Raw genomic sequence first — 18,185 nt, 5'->3', positions numbered from 1 at the left:
ACTGCAGCTTAACTGCTGTTTGCAGTTCCCTTAAGCAAAGGATATTCTAAAAGGTATACCTACAGTACAACATATCAAGAGTTTGAAACATTGTTTAAATTTATCTACATCCTTTCCTTTTTTCCCTAAGCCAGTTACTACCACAGGGAGGGGGAGAAAGGGAGGAAAACAGTTAATGCTTAAGTATTAGTATCAGTGAGTTTTACCTAAATGTAAACGAAGACTCAAAAGAATCACAAGAAATGTAAGAGCGCCTTCTAACATCGACCTCTCATGCTCTGCATCAAGTACTGTATTTTGATGTTGTGATGCCATTGTCAACAAATCCACTACCTTAAATCTACAAGAAGAAATATTTGAAACATATTTTTATAAATTAAAACAAAATTAACTGGACACTTCCTAATACCTGTCTTAATAAAATTATGCCTACCTTTCAAAGACGGATGAAATAAAATAATCTGGGTCAAGTCTAGAAGCACAAACCTTTAAAAGAAAACAAAATGCTTTATTTCTCAATATTCAGTTTTCCTTCTTCTATTTATCATGTTTTTCTATACTTTTTTATGTTTTTTGTTTTTTGTTTTTGAGACAGAGTCTCACTCTCACCCAAGCTGGTGCAACCTCAGCTCACTGCAACCTCCACCTCTGCCTCCCAGGCTCAAGCAGTTCTCATCCCTCAGTCTCCCGAGTAGCTGGGATTTACAGGTGTGTGCCACCACACATGCCTAATTTTTGTATTTTTAGTAGAGACAGGGTTTCGACGTGTTGGCCAGGCTGGTCTCAAACTCCTGGCCTCAAGTGATCTGCCTGCCTTGGCCTCCCAGAGTGCTGGGATTACAGGCATGAGCCACCACGCCTGGCTATGATTTTTATTTTCTGTATATTATGATGTTTTGACATCTTGAGGGGCATTACAGACCTGAAGACAGATAGTCCCTCCCAGAGCCAGTTAATTCCTGAACATACTAAACAACTTACTTGGGAAAATGCCTGTCATGCAAGCCAACCACTGTCTTTATCTAACTCTCACACATCAACCCAGTATTTCCCCTCCCCTAAATCAACCCAGGGCCAGGTACCGCAGAGCCAGGTACAGCCCCTATGCCTCAAAGCCTGCTGGAATTATTCAAATTAGCCAATCCTGCCTTGCCTTTCCTTGCCTTTCCTGCAGAAACCCCAATAAAGGCTCTGGCCTAGGCTCTCCCCTCACTCCTTTCTGCCTCTTGACCAAAATCTGGTGCTTTCCTTGTAGCCTTGTGTTGGGTGGTATGCCTCTTCTCCTGGGAAATGTAAGTAAAAAATTATTCTTTCAATGGCATTGGCCTCTCCATGTCATCACTCAGTCACCTCTATAAATTAAAATCCCTTGGGTACAAATGAGACACTTCTAAAGTATATCTGCATTATCTAGCTGGCTTACCTGTAACAGGTAAATGTCAGGATCAATCATGGAATTACAGAAATGAGACTGGACATACGTCATGGCTTGTCCTTTGATTTGCAGACCATTTCTTACCCACATATTGCTGTGGATTTCTGCAAGACTTGCCTAATAAAAGTAAATTGGACAAAGAATAAATTATCTAAATGCAATCTTTACAAAATATTATAAATATCCATTTCAAAATATTTAATGATGTAATCATAGTATAAGCCCGATATTCTGTCCAATGTTAAAGATAATCAGTTGAAATATACATTTTTACACTTTTTTAAACAATAATTATGTTTTTACATAGGCACTTTTTTAGAGTTTAAACATGAGTTGGTTTTCCATGTTGGCCTCTGGATACATTTATGATGATTTTCACTGACATCTTTCATAAGAAATCAATGCTTATGTTTCACTCTATTTCTCCCTCAAGAAAACCCTAAGTAACAACAACAACAATCCTAATATACATGTTTAAAGAAAGACACTAGAATAAGCATAAAATAAAACCAACTGTTCAAAGTCAATGAATACATTCTACATCTTTAATTCACCCTAACTCAATCTTAAATCTATACTGCTAATTTTCCAAATATTGGAGGTTAGAATAAATGTTCTCACTACATCAGTATTTAATTCTTCATGTATTTATGTCCAGTGTCAACTAAAACTAGGCGGTCATAATTTTTTTTGTTTTTTTTGAAACAGAATCTCACTCTGTCGCCAGACTGGAGTGCAGTGGCGCGATCTTGGCCCACTGCAACCTCTGTCTCCCAGGTTCAAGCAATTCTTCTTGCCTCAGCCTCCCGAGTAGCTGGGACTACAGGTGCACGCCACCATGCCCAGCTAATTTTTGTATATTCAGTAGAGACAAGGTTTCACCATGTTGGCCAGGATGGTCTCGATTTCTTGACCTTGTGATCTGCCCGCCTTGGCCTCCCAAAGTGCTGGAATTACAGGCGTGAGCCACCACACCTGGCTTCAAGCAGTCACAATTTTATGTTTCCTAACACCCAGAGTTCAAGTTCAATATTATAATAATTAACAAATCTAAAATTGCCAGGAAAAACAAATTGAAGTGCAAGTCCCTCTAATGTATATAAAAAGGGGGCCTGTCAAATAACATTGCTGGTATTAAAAGAAATCACAGTGCTTATATAAGCTAATTCTTCTCTCTTCTTTCTCCTCTCACTATACAGATAGGGAAACTGAGAATCAAGGAGGTGAATTACCTTAAACCTTGCGGAAAATAAAACAGTGGTAGCACCAAGGCTAGAATCTTTTGGATCTCCTGACTCCCAAAACAGTGCTATATAGTATGTTAAATACCACCCCATATTCAAATATCATGAAAAGAATTCCTGGAAAAAGTAAAACTAAAAAGTAAATCTCATAAAATGAAAAATACCTAAACACAATCTAGCAAAAATACAATAACAACTTTTTAAAAAAAGTTTTCAAACATCTCAGCTATAATAACAATGAAAGGCATATAAATAAAGGAAGAATCACTTAAACAAGGAATCCACTTCAAAACTTTTTAAATGCCTGAATACATACTTGAATTTGGAGTGGGTGAATCATTAGTTTCATTAACATTTCCTGATCTGGTAAAACAGAATCCAAATCTAGTTCTTGACATTTCACAGCCTAAAAATTACAATAAAAAAGTTACTAATTCAATTCTTATTTCTGAAAATTTAAAAAAAAAGAACAGAATTGTTTAATGACAGTCTTACCTTACTCAAAAACATAGCATAGTAACGATGTAGTGGCAGATGAAAAGTGACTTGGTTAGGTGCTGGCTGGAATAAACAAACAAAATGCACAAGTCAAAGACTATTTTATAGAAATTTTAAGATGGTTGTAAAATGTTTAAACCATACTCTCACCTGGATTTATTCCTATACTTTTAGTTCAAAACTTAACATTTTAGAAGATGCAGATTCTAAAATCACTATAGATAAAATTTTTCCATTTTAAACACTTAAGTGTAAGTTTCTTGAAGGCAGAAATTGTATTCTACTCAACTTTGAATCCTCTGAAGCATCCAGTACAGATTAATATTTCCTAAATTCAATTCAGCTAAAGCAAATAATTATTATTAAAACAAGGGATGGAATGGATTTCCAGCTACAGTAGACCATTTGGGACTCTTCAAACGCATGTATACCAAACATCATGACAGTAATAAGAATAACAGTCACATATAACATTCATTGAACACTTCCTATGTGCCAGTCACCATGCTAAGCACTTTATTCACATTACCACATTTAATCCTCAGAAGAATGCTATGGGGTAGGAGCTACTAATATTCTCATTCTACAAGTAGCAAAATTCAAACTTAGAAAACTTAAGTAACTTCCTAAAGTTCAAAAGTAGTGAACTGGGGAGCTAATCTGGACTCCACTGTCATATTCAAAACGGTAAGAAGACTCTGACCACATCCCTAAACAGAGGTATAAATGCAGGGCATCGTTAGATTCCTTCACCAGTTAGATAAGATGCTTCCAATCAGTACCAAACACACCAGCCTCCATAACAAAACTTCATAAAAAATATGTGAATGACCTTAGGCATTCCTGTAAATATTACAAAAACTGTATTTTAAATCTGTGAATCCCATGGATCACAAAATCACTACAGGGCAAAAATACACCACAGCTGTCCTTCTTAAACAAATGAGTTAAAAACTGAAAAGGTATTGTTTGTTTTTAATGCTTTTTAAGTTCTTATTAAATATTCTCTTGTTAAAAATGTTTATCCCGGACATTCAGATAATTATGCTAATGTATATAATTTACATTATAGAGGTTATAAGGAGTCTAAATATGTCACCATCCCTGAAATAATTATTTTTTTCAAAACCAGTAAGATAATAATATCCTCTTCAATATGTAAAGGCTATAAAAATTTGTTCTAATAAATAAAAGTTTGCCCTCCATAAAAAGAAAGGAAAGTCTTACAATGTTCTGTAACGTGAATAAACCTTCGGGATATTATGCTAAGTAAAATAAGCCAGTCACAAAAAGACAGTAACTATATGATTCCACCTATATGAGGTTCTTAGAGCAGCCAAATTCGTAGAGATACAAAGCAGAATGGTGGTTGCCAGAAGCTGGGGGAAGAGGAAATGGGGAGTAGCTATTTAATGAGTATAGTTTCAATTTTATGAGATAAAAAAGTTATGGAGATTGGCTGCACGACAATACAAATACACATAACGCTACTGAACTATACACTTAAAAATGATTAAGATAGTGAATTTTATGTTTTCTGTGTATTTTACCACAATTAAAAATAAAATTTTAAAAAGTTTGCCCTCCATTACCATAATCACCTTAGTAACATATTCTATACTAACTAGCTAAGTCAGAATCTCCCTCAATTTCCTTTGAGGCACTAAGCACAGTGGATAAGTGCAGACTCTTTTTTTTTTTTTTTTTTTTTAAATAGACAGGGTCTCACTCTGTGGCCCAGGGTGGAGTATGGTGGCACGATCACAGTTCGCTGCAACCTCCGCCTCCCGGGCTCAAGTCATCCTCCCTCCTCGGCCCCCTGAGCAGCTGGGACTACAGACACACACCACCATGCCTGGCTAATTTCTGTTTTTGGTAGAGACAGGGTTTTTGCCATGTTGCCCAGACTGCTCTCGAACTCCTGGGCTCATGCAATCTGCCCGCCTCAGCCTCCCAAAGGATTGGAATTATAGACGTGAACCACCAGGCCCAGCCTAGGTGCAGACCCTTTTTTTGAGTCTCGCACTGTCCCCCAGACTGGAGTACAGTGGCGCGATCTCAGCTCACTGCAACCTCTGTCTCCCGGGTTCAAGCAATTCTCCTGCCTCAGCCTCCTGAGTAGCTGGGACTACAGGCATGTACTACCACACTGGCTAATTTTTGTATTTTTAGTAGAGACAGGGTTTCACCATGTTGCCCAGGCTGGTCTCAAACACCTGACCTCAAGTGATCCACCTGCCTCGGCCTCCCAAAGTGCTGGGACCAAAGGCGTGAACCACTGTGCCTGCTTCCTAAGTGCAGAATCCTGGTTCTACCACCTAGCTGTAAAACTATGGGCAAGTTACCTCTCTGTGCCTAAGTTGTCTGATCCTTAAAGTAGGAATAATAAAGAGTTTAGTAGCTGCGAGAAATAAGTAAAACAGCACAGTACCCAGTACATATTGCTATTAACTAGTAAGCCATGGACCCTATTTTATCTTTCAGGGCTTTAGCATATCCTATATTCACATTCTCCATAATGTTAAAGTCCATATTCCTTCCTTGTCTAATGTCACAGACTGGCTACTTGATAAGCACTTCTTCTATTCCTATATATACTGATAGTCCTTGGATTCCATTCTTCACTCTATAGTCTTCTATGTGAATTTATCCAGATTCACAGCTTCAGCTGCTAACTCTACCCAGATGATTCCCAAATCTCAGTGGAAATCTCACTCCTGAACTCCAAATCTTACATTCAGGTGTCTACTGAACAGCAATACTTAATATTCCATAGGACCACAAATACAGCGTGTCCAAACCAAACTCAGTATCTTTGCCATAAAACTCAATCCTCCTCAATATTTCTTCTCCAGATTCCCAGTAATTTAAATATGAAATGTAGACTTCCTCCTTCTCACAAGCCTCCTATATTTGATGAGGTATCAAATTATGTTTACTTATTTTTTAAGTATCTCTTAAATCCACTTTCTTCTTTCTGTCTACACTGCACCTAACTAACCTTAGCTCAGGCCCTCAACACTTAGTGCCTAGATTTTAGTGATAACCCCTACTTCTACCATTATCCTGCATAAAACACCTTTTGTGGTGTCTGCCTAGCTCACAACCTTCCCATCTTCTCAGAATGTGTCTCCCTCTCCCACTCTCTGCCATCTCAACCACACACAGAGATTGGGGCCTGACAGTCAAGTTTATAGTAGCCATACTTGACTGGAGGCAGGGCAGGGGACATCTACCCCCGCTTGAGCAATGACTTTCTCTCTTAAAAAATTTGAACTGGGATTCAGAGACATTCACAGACAATCTGGTAGTATGCCTGAAATGGTAACATTAGGCAACTATAAAAAGGCAGTATTTCACCACATAGGCAAAGCACAGGAAGGGAAGAAAAAATGAGGCACATACACTCAGGGCAAAGCAAAGGCAGGCGACAGGAGTTCCTATTCAGATTTCCAGTCCATCCCTGAGGTCCAGGTACCCTAACCCTGAGACACCCCTATGTATTCATAATAAATTACTGCTTTTACTTTTTTTATTATTATACTTTAAGTTTTAGGGTACATGTGCACAATGTGCAGGTTTCTTACATATGTATACATGTGCCATGTTGGTGTGCTGCACCCATTAACTCTTCATTTAACATTAGGTATATCTCCTAATGCTGTCCCTCTCCCCTCCCTCCACCCCACAACAGGCCCTGGTGTGTGATGTTCCCCTTCCTGTGTCTGTGTGTTCTCATTGTTCAATTCCCACCTATGAGTGAGAACATGCGGTGTTTGGTTTTTTGTCCTTGCAATAGTTTGCTGAGAATGATGGTTTCTAGCTTCATCCATGTCCCTACAAAGGACATGAACTCATCATTTTTTATGGCTGGAATATACACATATTCCATGGCGTATATGTGCCACGTTTTCTTAATCCAGTCTATCATTGTTGGACATTTGGGTTGCTTCCAAGTCTTTGCTATTGTGAATAGTGCCGCTATAAACATACGTGTGCATGTGTCTTTATAGCAGCATGATTTATAACCCTTTGGGTATATACCCAGTCATGGGATGGCTGGGTCAAATGGTATTTCTAGTTCTAGATCCCTGAGGAATCGCCACACTGACTTCCACAATGGTTGAACTAGTTTACAGTCCCACCAACAGTGTAAAAGTGTTCCTATTTCTCCATATCCTCTCCAGCACCTGTTGTTTCCTGACTTTTTAATGACTGCCATTCTAACTGGTGTGAGATGGTATCTAATTGTGGTTTTGATTTGCATTTCTCTGATGGCCAGTGATGATGAGCATTTTTTCATGTGTCTTTTGGCTGCATAAATGTCTTCTTTTGAGAAGTGTCTGTTCATATCCTTTGCCCACTTTTTGATGGGGTTGTTTGCTTTTTTATTGTAAGTTTGTTTAAGTTCATTGTAGATTCTGGATGAACCTTTGTCAGATGAGTAGACTGCAAAAATTTTCTCCCATTCTGTAGGTTGCCTGTTCACTCTGATCGTAGTTTCTTTTGCTGTCCAGAAGCTCTTTAGTTTAATTAGATCCCATTTGTCAATTTTGGCTTTTGTTGCCATTGCTTTTGGTGTTTTAGACATGAAATTACTGCTTCTTTAACTCAGGCTGCTTTAAATTATTTTTTCCCCTTGCATTAAAAGAACCTTGACTAACATATCTCCTATTACCCTCTATATGCTGCCAGAAGGTAGTCTTACTTAAACATTAATTTAACCTTGAACTTCTTCCACTCACAATCTTTTAATGACTCCCTATGGTTTTAGCCTCCTGATAACCTTCCAATTCCTAAGAAGAAAGAGCTTACCTCTCCAGCCTCATCTTCTGTCACATAAATTCATGAACCATAGGTAGTATCCCTAACTTACTAGGCTTCTGTGCCTTTGTATACACTATTCCCCCTGCCGCAAATGCTATATATCCCTTCTCCCACTGGATTACTGTATCTTTAAGACTTTGCTCAGTTGACACTTCTACTAAGAAGCTTTTCTTGGGTTCTTCAGGCTAAATCAGGTGCTCCCTTTTATGGTCCCACATAGCACCTGGTCACAACTTTACAGAAGCACAGGAATCAAACTAACCATATACTTGTTTTCCACTTCCTTAAGTCAGGGACTGTTTTATCACTGTATCCCCTATGTTTACAACATAGTAAACATTCAATAAATATTTGCTGGATGAATGCACGTTCTACTTTCCTCTTACCAGAGGACTCTAGCCAAACCCACCCTGCTACAAACTCACAATTGTTGCCCTACAAGACTTTCATGTTTTTAAGAACTCTTAAATGGCCTATCTTATAGGAAAATGTATTCCATCCCCTGTTTCTATATGACTGTTTGATCTGGCTTACTTCAGTTCAAAACATATTATTGGCCAGGCACAATGGCTCACACCTGTAATCTCAACACTTTGGGAGGCCAAGGCAGGAGAATCACCTGAGCCCAAGTGTTCAAGACCAGCCTGGGCAAGATGGCGAGACCCTGTCTTTAAAAAAAAAAAAAAATTATTTGCTTGATTTGTACGAGATTACCATAATAACTTCTGACATCCACCCACAAGGATGGAAGAAGAACTAATGTTTATCACACATGTAATATGTGCCTCTTAGTCAATCCTCACTGGTTAATATTATCACCTTCAATAGATGAGGAAATGGGCTCAGCAGTGTTAAAAAAAAAAAAAAGTAAAAATATATTAACAATTAAACTTAAAAAAATCTGTCCAAGTCCACATAGCTAGTTGAATTATGGCAGAGCCACAATTTACACTCAGATCTGCCTACGTTAAAGCTCTTTCCACTGCCAACAACCAATACAGTTAAAACATTACCAGACAAGGAGTTCCAAAATGAGGACTGTGGACCCAGAAGTACCATAACTTGCTACATAACAATAGGCAAGTCATTTAATATCTCTGCATCTCCACTTCCCAATGACAAAAAAAGGAGGAATAATAAAACCTTTAAGCACCATATAAAAACATGACATGGACCCAGCACAGTGGCTCGTGCCTGTCATCCCAGAACTTTAGGAGGCCAAGGTGGGTGGATCACCTGAGGTCAAAAGTTCGAGACCAGCCTGGCTGACATGGTGAAACCCCATCTCTACTAAAAATACAAAAATTAGCTGGGTGTGGTGGCACACGCCTGTAGTCCCAGTTACTCAGGAGACTGAGGCAGGAGAATCGCTTGAACCCAGGAGGTGGAGATTGCAGTGAGCCGAGATTGTGTCATTGCACCCCAGCCTGGGCAACAAGAGCAAAACTCCATCTCGAAAAAAATAATAAATAAATAAATAACATATTATTTGATTCTTTAAGTTCTATACTTAATTTCTCTTAAGAATCCATTTAAATTTTTGATAACATTCAGTATCTTCCTAAAAATATTTCTGTGTGAAAAACAGATACACTATTTCCTAGAGTTCAGCTGCTCTGTATGTCATACATGATTCTAACTGTCCTTCACTACACTCATGATTCCAAGCATGATTAATTTAAATATCATTTTCTTGTGTATAATTTTTTCCCAGTTCAATCTTACTGTTGTCTTACTGATGCTACTATTTCAACAATAATTCCTGAAGTTTCAAATACCAAAGAAAACTGGATTGAGAAAAGCTTCAGTTAAAGCTCCAGCTGAGGGACTGACCCTGGACAGGGTGAAGAAGGAGGGAAGCAGGTTGGAAGTGGGATGGTGCTCCGTGAAGGCTGGACAATGTTCTCTCTGAAGACTGACTCATTACCATTTACATAAACAAAATTTAAGCCTAAAGACCAACAATTAGACAAGGCAAAGAATCAAGGTGAGTTGGTCAGGGCAGAATCAAAATCCAAATGTACAAAATCTAGGTTGAAGGCTAAGAGCTGACACAAATGTTGGGGGAGGGGTAATGAGGGGTAAAGAAAAATTAATTCAGGGCAGGAGGGATTAGAATTAAAGATAACAAAGGGTTCTTCCCTTCCTAAACCACTCCTAAAGCCACTGGGAGGTAAAGAGAGGGAGCAGGGTAAAAATAAGCATCTAAAGGTTAGGAAGCTGAGAGGGAAGTCAGAGCTCAGACTGAGGAAGGCAACTGCTGGGGTAATTGAGGGGTTGAGATGTCGGGGGTTGCTCAGGCATAGGGGGTGTGGCCTAGCATAGGGCATCAGATGTGGACAGAGTCAGAGGGGACCCACACAGCAGGGCAGACCAGTGTAGAGCATCAGAGCCAATCTGGGTGAGGAGGGCCTCCAAATGGGGACTGACCTGGCATGGGGAATCAAAGCCTGACTGAGGTAAGGAGGGCAACAATACAGGGGGCCAGCCTGGAATAGGGAATCAAAATCCAAGCTGGGTAAGGAGATTATCCACATGTGCAAAGAGCAGGAGGCATCAGAGCCAAGGCAGAATGAGGAGGGCATCCAAAAAGAGGAAGAGCCTGGTGCGGGAGTTTCAAGCACGAAGAGGGTGAACAGGGCTTCTCCACAGAAGGGCAGTCCAAAGTGGGGGTCAGAGCCCAGGCAGGATGAGGAGGGTGTCCACGTGTGGGAAAAGGGGGAATAGGATGAGGACTCAGAGTCAAAGCAGGGAAAAGAGGGCATCCATGCAGGGGAAAGAGAGGCAACTGAGATGAGAGTTGCTTCTCATATTTATATATGAGATTGGTCATACATAAATATGTATTTATAGATAAGTAAATATATTAAAGATAATGGAAGCCAGGTTTCCCACTGTTGAAGAAAACTAGAATAAGTCCTACAGTGTTAAACTGGAATTAAAAATATCAGTTTGAACTCACAGCTTTCACTATAGACAGAAAAATATAGATGCAAATATGTATATGTACTTATGTACATATACTCCTCTGTTCACTGTGAAGTCCTGGGAGCAGTGATACCCCAATAGCAATGAGCACAAGCAGCACCTAGATTTTTCTAAATAGTGTTCCACACTAAAAGTAACCAGGGATCCATAAAGAAATGATTGATTCCAGAAATGGGTGGGGAAACTATGAGTCTGAAACATCCTGATGGGCCAGAAAACATGGAAGTTCTCAAAAAATGATGGGACAAGCAGAAACTAAGCTTAAAGGGGCTCTCATTGGCCAAATCTGAAATAATCTGAGCATCAAATAGTAACAGCAATAGCTTATAACCCATTGAATAAAATAGAAACTATGAATCTCTAGAGACAAAAATAAATGAATGAATTGAAAACTGGATCACAAAATACTTTATTAATTAAATGAGAAAAAGGGTAATTTTATGATGAAGGAGTCTAGCAGGTATCACCCTAATCAAGTGATCAAAGGGAACATCATTAGTAAAGAACACAAATCACAAACTACCAGATAGGATGCGATGAAAAGACTACATCACTTCCGTAATATTCCTGAAAAAGATACATAATCTGAATCTAATCATGAAACAAACCCAAATTGAGAGGCATTCTTCAAAATGTCACTGTCCTGGCCAGGAGCAGTGGCTCACACTGGTAATCCCAGCACTTTGGGAGGTTGAGGCGGGTGAATCACCTGAGGTCAGGAGTTCCAGGCCAGCCTGGCCAACATGGTGAAACTCCGTCCCTACTAAAAATACAAAAAAATCAGCTGGGTGCGGTGGCACATACCTGTAATCCCAGCTACTCGGGAGGCTGAGACAGGAGAATTGTTTGAACCTGGGAGGCAGAGGTTGCAGTGAGCCAAGATCGTGCCACTGCATTCCAGCCTGGGGAACAGAGTGAGACTTTGTCTCAAAAAAAAAAAAAAAAGTCACTGTCCTAAAATGCAAAGAAAGACTGGGAAAATGTCCCAGAAGGAGATTAGAGACATGATAACAAAATACAATTCTGAACCAGATCCTTTTTCTATAAAAGGTATCATGGGACAACTGGTAAAACATGAATGAGTTATAAGAATTAAATGTTAATAATATATTAATGATTTTTATAGTTGCATTCTGGCTATATAAGAAAATATCCTTGTTTGTAGGAAACACTGAAATGCATGGGGGTAGTGAGGCATCAAGTCAACAACTGAACTCTCAAATCGTTCAAGAATAGAAAGTTCTTTGTCCACTCAACTTTTCAATAAATTTGTGATTGTGTCAAAAATTTTCTAAACAGAAAGGAAAACACACACACACACACACAAGAGATAAAATTTGCCTGCCCTCCACATATACACACAAACACACAGCAACGGTTCTGTGTGCCCAGGGTTCAGAAATCAGATAAAGTGGGGGTGAGCTGTCTGAAACATGGTCTTTCTTTTGCATATGGCATATTCTGACCCTACTTCATAGGAGGAATAAAAGGAGCTTCTGATGGTAAACTTGGCCAATGAATAAAAGCAATTACTTGTTCAATTCATACATACCATGTCCTGTGCCAGCTCTTCTCATTATTAACACTAATCACCTTTGTTCAAGTCCATCTTTTCCTACTCTGACAAACAGAACACTGTCCAATTAATAGAGTTGTGTGATACCCTTTTCATTAATCTCCCCTATCCTATTCACATTTGCATTGTCACTTTTATATATTCAACTGAAACTATTTCACCCTGAGAAATAATGAGACACATATACTTAATAATGGAAAAACAAATAATGCCACTCTTCTGTAGGAAATAAGCAGATATATTAGTGCGCTCCAGAATCTCCTAAATGTCAAAGAACTAAAGAACTAGTCTCCCCTTTAGATTTCTTTTTCAAAGCCTAATAATATGTTCATTACTTCCTTCCCTCGCCTATGAAAAAGTATTCATTATTTTCAACATTAAATGAAATCTAACACTTTTCTTAAATGTCTTTACATACATCAAAAAATATACATACCTCGTCTACGAAGTTAATAGCATCAAACCAGTCTTGAAGAGCTTCAAGGCAATATCTAACAACATTTCGGGTATATTCTTGAGTTTCCTAAAATAGTAAGTTATATATAATAAATTTATGATATATAAACATATATTTTCAACATTAAATTATATGTAATTATATGCATTGTGTATATATAAAATGGTAAAATGTATAGATTTTAAGATTATATTTGCCATTTCAAGAAACTCTCTCTCCCTTCATAAACAACCAGTGACAAATATGAAAATTAAGTAAGTCAATATGCTTCCTTTTTTACAATACATTTCTAAAAATGAATGAAAGCAGAAATAGATTTTAAATAGATTTAAATCAGACTCCATTTCAAGAGACACCGCCCCCAATTTATTATAAATTCCCTAATGTCACTGTTTAATGGGTACAGAGTTTCTTTGGGGCTGACGAAAAAGTATTGGACATGGATAGTAGCGACAGTTGTACAACTCTGTAAATGTACTTCAAGTCACTGAATTTTACAGCTAAAAATAGTTAGTGGTAAATGTTATATGTATTTTACACAATTAAAAAGAAAGGGCAGAGCATATATGGACTGTAAGTAACCTGTGAATACCTTGACTTACAACAGAATTTGGGAGAAGAAATGATGTGTGTACCACTTGAAATAAAAGTACTGTAAAAGACAACTACAATGTTTTGTGGTAAAACAGATCCACCAAAATAGGCGAGTTCTAAATTAAACAGAAATAGAAATAATGATAGGCTTGCTTACCAAAAACAAAAAAAAAAAAACAAAAAACAAACAAACAAAAAAAACAGGCAAAGGATTTAAAAAGACATTTCTTCCAAGAAAATACGCAAATGACTAATAAGCACGTACAAAGATGCTCAACATCATAGGAAAATGCAAATCAAAGCCACAATGAGATACCACTTCACACCAACTAGAGAGGCCGTAATTTTAAAAACATAAAACAGAAAGTGTTAGGAAGGATGTAGAGAAATTGGAATCCTCATATATTGCTGATGAGACTGTAAAATGGTACAGCTGCTTGGAAAAATTGTTTGCAGCTGGGCACAGTGGCTCATGCCTATAATGGTAACACTTTGGGAGGCCAAGTCAGAAGGATCACCTGAGGCCAGAAGTTCAAGACTAGCTGGGACACAGCAAGTCTCTGTCTCTGCGAAAAAATTTTAAAATTAGTCAAGAGTGGTGGCGTGCATTTATAGTCCTATCTACTTGGGAGGGAGGCTGAGGTGGAAGGGCTGCTTGAGCCCAGGAGTTTAAGGATGCAATGAGCTATGATCATGCTACTGCACTCCAGCATGGGCAACACAGTGAGGCCCTATCTCAAAAAGAAAAAAAAAAGCTTGGCAGTTCTTTGGTAAGTTAAATATAGAGTTACCATAAGACCAAGCAATTCCATTCCTATGTATATTTCCAGAAAATTGAAAATATATGTTCACACAAAAAATGTATATAAACATTCACAGAAGTATTATTCATAGCAGCCAAAAAGTAGAATCAACCCAAATATCTATCAATTGATGAAAGGACAAATGAAATGTTGTATATCCATACAATGAAATATTAGCCAGACAAAGGAATGAAGTACTGATACATGCTACAACACAGCTGAACCTTGAAAACATTACATTGAGTGAAAGAAGTCAGGCACAAAAGGCCACATATTATAGGATTCCATTTATATGAAATGTCCAAACTAGGTAGATTTATAAAGGTTGAAAGTAGATTAGTGGTTTCCAAGAGATGAGGGGAGGTTGGAATTGGGAGGTATGCAATTTCTTTTGGGGGTGATGGAAATACTCTGGAATTAGATAGTGGTAGTAGTGGTAAACTTTGTGAATACACTATAAACCGCTGAATAGTATACACTTTAAAATGGTTAAATGGTGAATTTTATCTCCTTTTTTTAAGTTAAAAAAAGATATTTTGGGGCATCACATATAATGTGTAAGTGCAGAAAGCATCAAATCCACATGAGTTAAACTCATCAGCTACCTATGTAAATTATATAAATATGCCTTTTTAAAAAGCTGAAAGCCTCACATTCATTCTTGACTTCTCCTTCACCTTACTCATCTCCATGTCCTGTCAATTCTTGCTTGATATTATAATATAGCTTCATGCTTATTTCCATTGCCACAATCCAGACCGAAATCACTTACCTGGTCACCTTACTAACATTCTCATCCTGTTTTAATCTATGCTATATGAGATTTGTCTTTATAAAATAGTATTTGATACATTCTATTCCATACCTCTCATTGAAAACAAATTAATGGCACTTATAAGTTATCATAAATAATCTGTCACAACCAAACTAAAGTAGCAGGTAACTCACAGATAAATAAACTTTTAAAACCTAAAGTTCTCCTATTTCATCAAGCATTTGGGCAATGAGGTACCATTACATGCTCTTAGCGCAAGTGTAAACTGGTACCACCCTTCTGGAGAACAATTTGACAAGTAGGTACTAAGAGTCTTTAAAAAGGTGACAAGTCAATTCCATTCACAAATACAGCATATTTAATAATCATGTTCTGATTGTCTCTCTCCTATTTTCCCACTACTACCACCCCTCAACCCCCAAAAAAGTCAGTATGCATGCTAACTTACTAGTTTTATGACCTTGAGCAAATTACTTAAATTTTATGAGTCTCAGTTTCTCCACATGTAAAAATAAGCATAATACAACCTACTTCCCAGTACTGTTCTGAAGAGGCAAGTGAAATGATGTACATAAAATGCTCTGTATCATAGGTTAACACTATGTCTGACAAATAGTTAAGTGCTCTGAAGAGTCAAGACCACATTAATCTATCAAGTCTGTAGTAACCTATAGTTGCCACCAGATGAAGATTTTGCAGCTTATTTTTCTCCTCAGAAAGCAAGTATCAGTAAAATTCTAGAAACGTGTCATCCTCTTATCCAATCTTCATGTCATTAGTTAATCGAGCATTAAAAGTATGATGCTCTACTGACTGAGCTATCTGGGTAGTATTACTTTTTTTAACTAGCCCTTAATGTTTTCAAGAATCAAATAGCATTCAGTGCAATCATACAAAGACAGTAATTTATCAAGTGAAGTTTCCTTTTAAATTACTTAATCCTTAAGTTTTATATTTTACAGTAGAAAATTTAAACAGAGAAATAACATTTTTTCCTATAAATAATAGTGTTTCTTCTAGTTTATACTTCTAAACCCTGACAGCACTGCAGCTAAAAAGCTTTGGAAATTCTGGCTTTAAAAACAGTAACAGCAAAGTGATAAAGAGCATTGGTTTTTAAATTAGATAAATTTGCTTTCAAATTCAGCGTCTACTTATAGCTATGTGAACTTAAGTTATTTAACCTCTGAAAGAACAGAATGATGCCATGTACTTTATAGGAGATGCAATGAATGTTAGATAAGAATATATGAAAAGTGCCTAGAACAATGTCTCACATAGTGTAAGTGCTCACGAAGAGAATGTCTTATCTAGGAACCAGACGCTCCTATAACTGAGAAGTTACTCTCTCAGATACTGCCAGGACAACAGGAGCCTGTTTTCTCTCCGTTCTCTTTACTTCATAGATTAGGTGAATCATACTGCACTGTAATTCTAGCCTTGAAAGCTGAAATATGAACTACTGCCCGGAAATAATGATTTTTCATTATCAAAGAGATAAACATAAACTCAGCCTCATAATTAAAATTCATCCTAAACACAGTAGTCAGAATAATCTTCTTAAAATATTGATCTTTTTATATCAATATCATATCAACCCACTTTACTGATGCTCTGTCTACCGTGGGCTTACATACATGACATGGCATTCTTCTGATTTTTCTCTTCTCCCTGTCCTTAATATCTAAATGTCAGTTCTTTCTTCGGGGTTCACATCTCTTTTCTCCCTATTTAATCTCATCCATCCCTTGGTGATAAATATCTTCTATATGCCGAAGGGTCTAGAATGTATAACCTCAGTCCAGATTTACTTTTTGAGCATGAGACTTATATATCCAACTGCCTATTCACTATTTCTACTTGGACATTTCACGGACATCTCAAACTTAACCTATTTAAAGTTAACTCTGATCTCTCTAAACTTGACATTCTCTCAGTCTTTACTAGCTTTGTAAATAGCACTTCCATACACAGTTACTCAAAAGTCTCTCTCTCTCATCAACAATGTACAATCCATCACCAAGCCTGTAGATTCTACCTCAAAAATACATCTTGAATATCCAAAATATACTTTGAATATATACATATCAAATATATGCTACCTGAATTTCATGTTTAGACTATTGTCACAGCATGTTTTTATTTAATTGACAAAAAATAAACACATGTATTTATGGGGTACAATGTGATGTTTCAAGATATATATATATATACACACACACATGCATTGTGGGATGGGTATATCAAGCTAATTAACATATCCATCACCTCAGACATTTATCATTTTTTGTAGTGAGAGCATTACAAATCTATTCCTTTAGCAATTCTGAAATGTAAAATACATTATTATTAACTATAGTCACCATGTTGTGCAATAGATTTCAAAGTTATTCCTCCTCCCTAGCTAAAACTTTGTACCCTTTAGTCAAAATCTCCCCATTTCCCACTCCCTCAGCCCCAGCTTCTGGAAACCAACATTCTACTCTCTACTTCTATAAGCTCAACTTTTTCAGATTCTACATATAAGTGAGATCAATTTACCATAGCCTCTTAATTGGTCTATTTACTCCTGGTCTTGCTGCTTCCCACCCACGCTACTCCTGCTCAAATCCAGTCTTCTCCAGGAACAGAATGATCTTTTAAGTGTAAATCTGATCACATTAAACCCTTGCTTAAAAATCTTCAGTGGCTTCTCCTTAAAACTGAATCCAAGAGTACTTAACATGATCTGCGAATACCTGCAATAATAATCTGATCTCTGCCTATCTCTCCAACTCCAACTTGTTTACTCTCTGGTTCCAGCCACAAATTCCTTAAAAGGACCAATCACGGCCGGGTGCGGTGGCTCACGCCTGTAATCCCAGCACTTTGGGAGGCCGAGGCAGGCGGATCACGAGGTCAGGAGATTGAGACCATCCTGGCTACAGTGAAACCCCGTTTCTACTAAAAAAAAATACAAAAAATTAGCCGGGCTTGGTGGCAGGCGCC

General features: G+C 37.7%; 1 protein-coding gene across 9 annotated transcripts in view; it reads right to left on the bottom strand.

Moving 5' to 3' along the window:
- UBR3 (ubiquitin protein ligase E3 component n-recognin 3) overlaps nt 1-18,185 on the bottom strand; it is a 262,210-nt gene that overhangs the window by 162,685 nt on the left and 81,340 nt on the right. For all 9 annotated transcript variants that reach the window (XR_010150127.1, XM_063791293.1, XM_016950002.4 and 6 more), the window contains 6 exons: nt 13,005-13,091; nt 3,175-3,240; nt 2,996-3,085; nt 1,424-1,552; nt 434-486; nt 207-340 (listed from right to left, as the gene is read on the bottom strand). Coding sequence is in view for 8 of the 9 variants with exons in the window: in XM_063791293.1 (XP_063647363.1) it covers nt 207-340; nt 434-486; nt 1,424-1,552; nt 2,996-3,085; nt 3,175-3,240; nt 13,005-13,091 (559 nt within the window). In the remaining variant the exon portion in view is untranslated. The remainder of the gene's footprint in view (nt 1-206; nt 341-433; nt 487-1,423; nt 1,553-2,995; nt 3,086-3,174; nt 3,241-13,004; nt 13,092-18,185) is intronic.

This window comes from Pan troglodytes, chromosome 13 (genome assembly GCF_028858775.2).
Source record: "Pan troglodytes isolate AG18354 chromosome 13, NHGRI_mPanTro3-v2.0_pri, whole genome shotgun sequence".
NCBI classification, from domain to species: domain Eukaryota; kingdom Metazoa; phylum Chordata; class Mammalia; order Primates; family Hominidae; genus Pan; species Pan troglodytes.
Note: the sequence above shows the minus strand (reverse complement) of the source record. Positions and strands in the feature narration are given on the sequence as shown.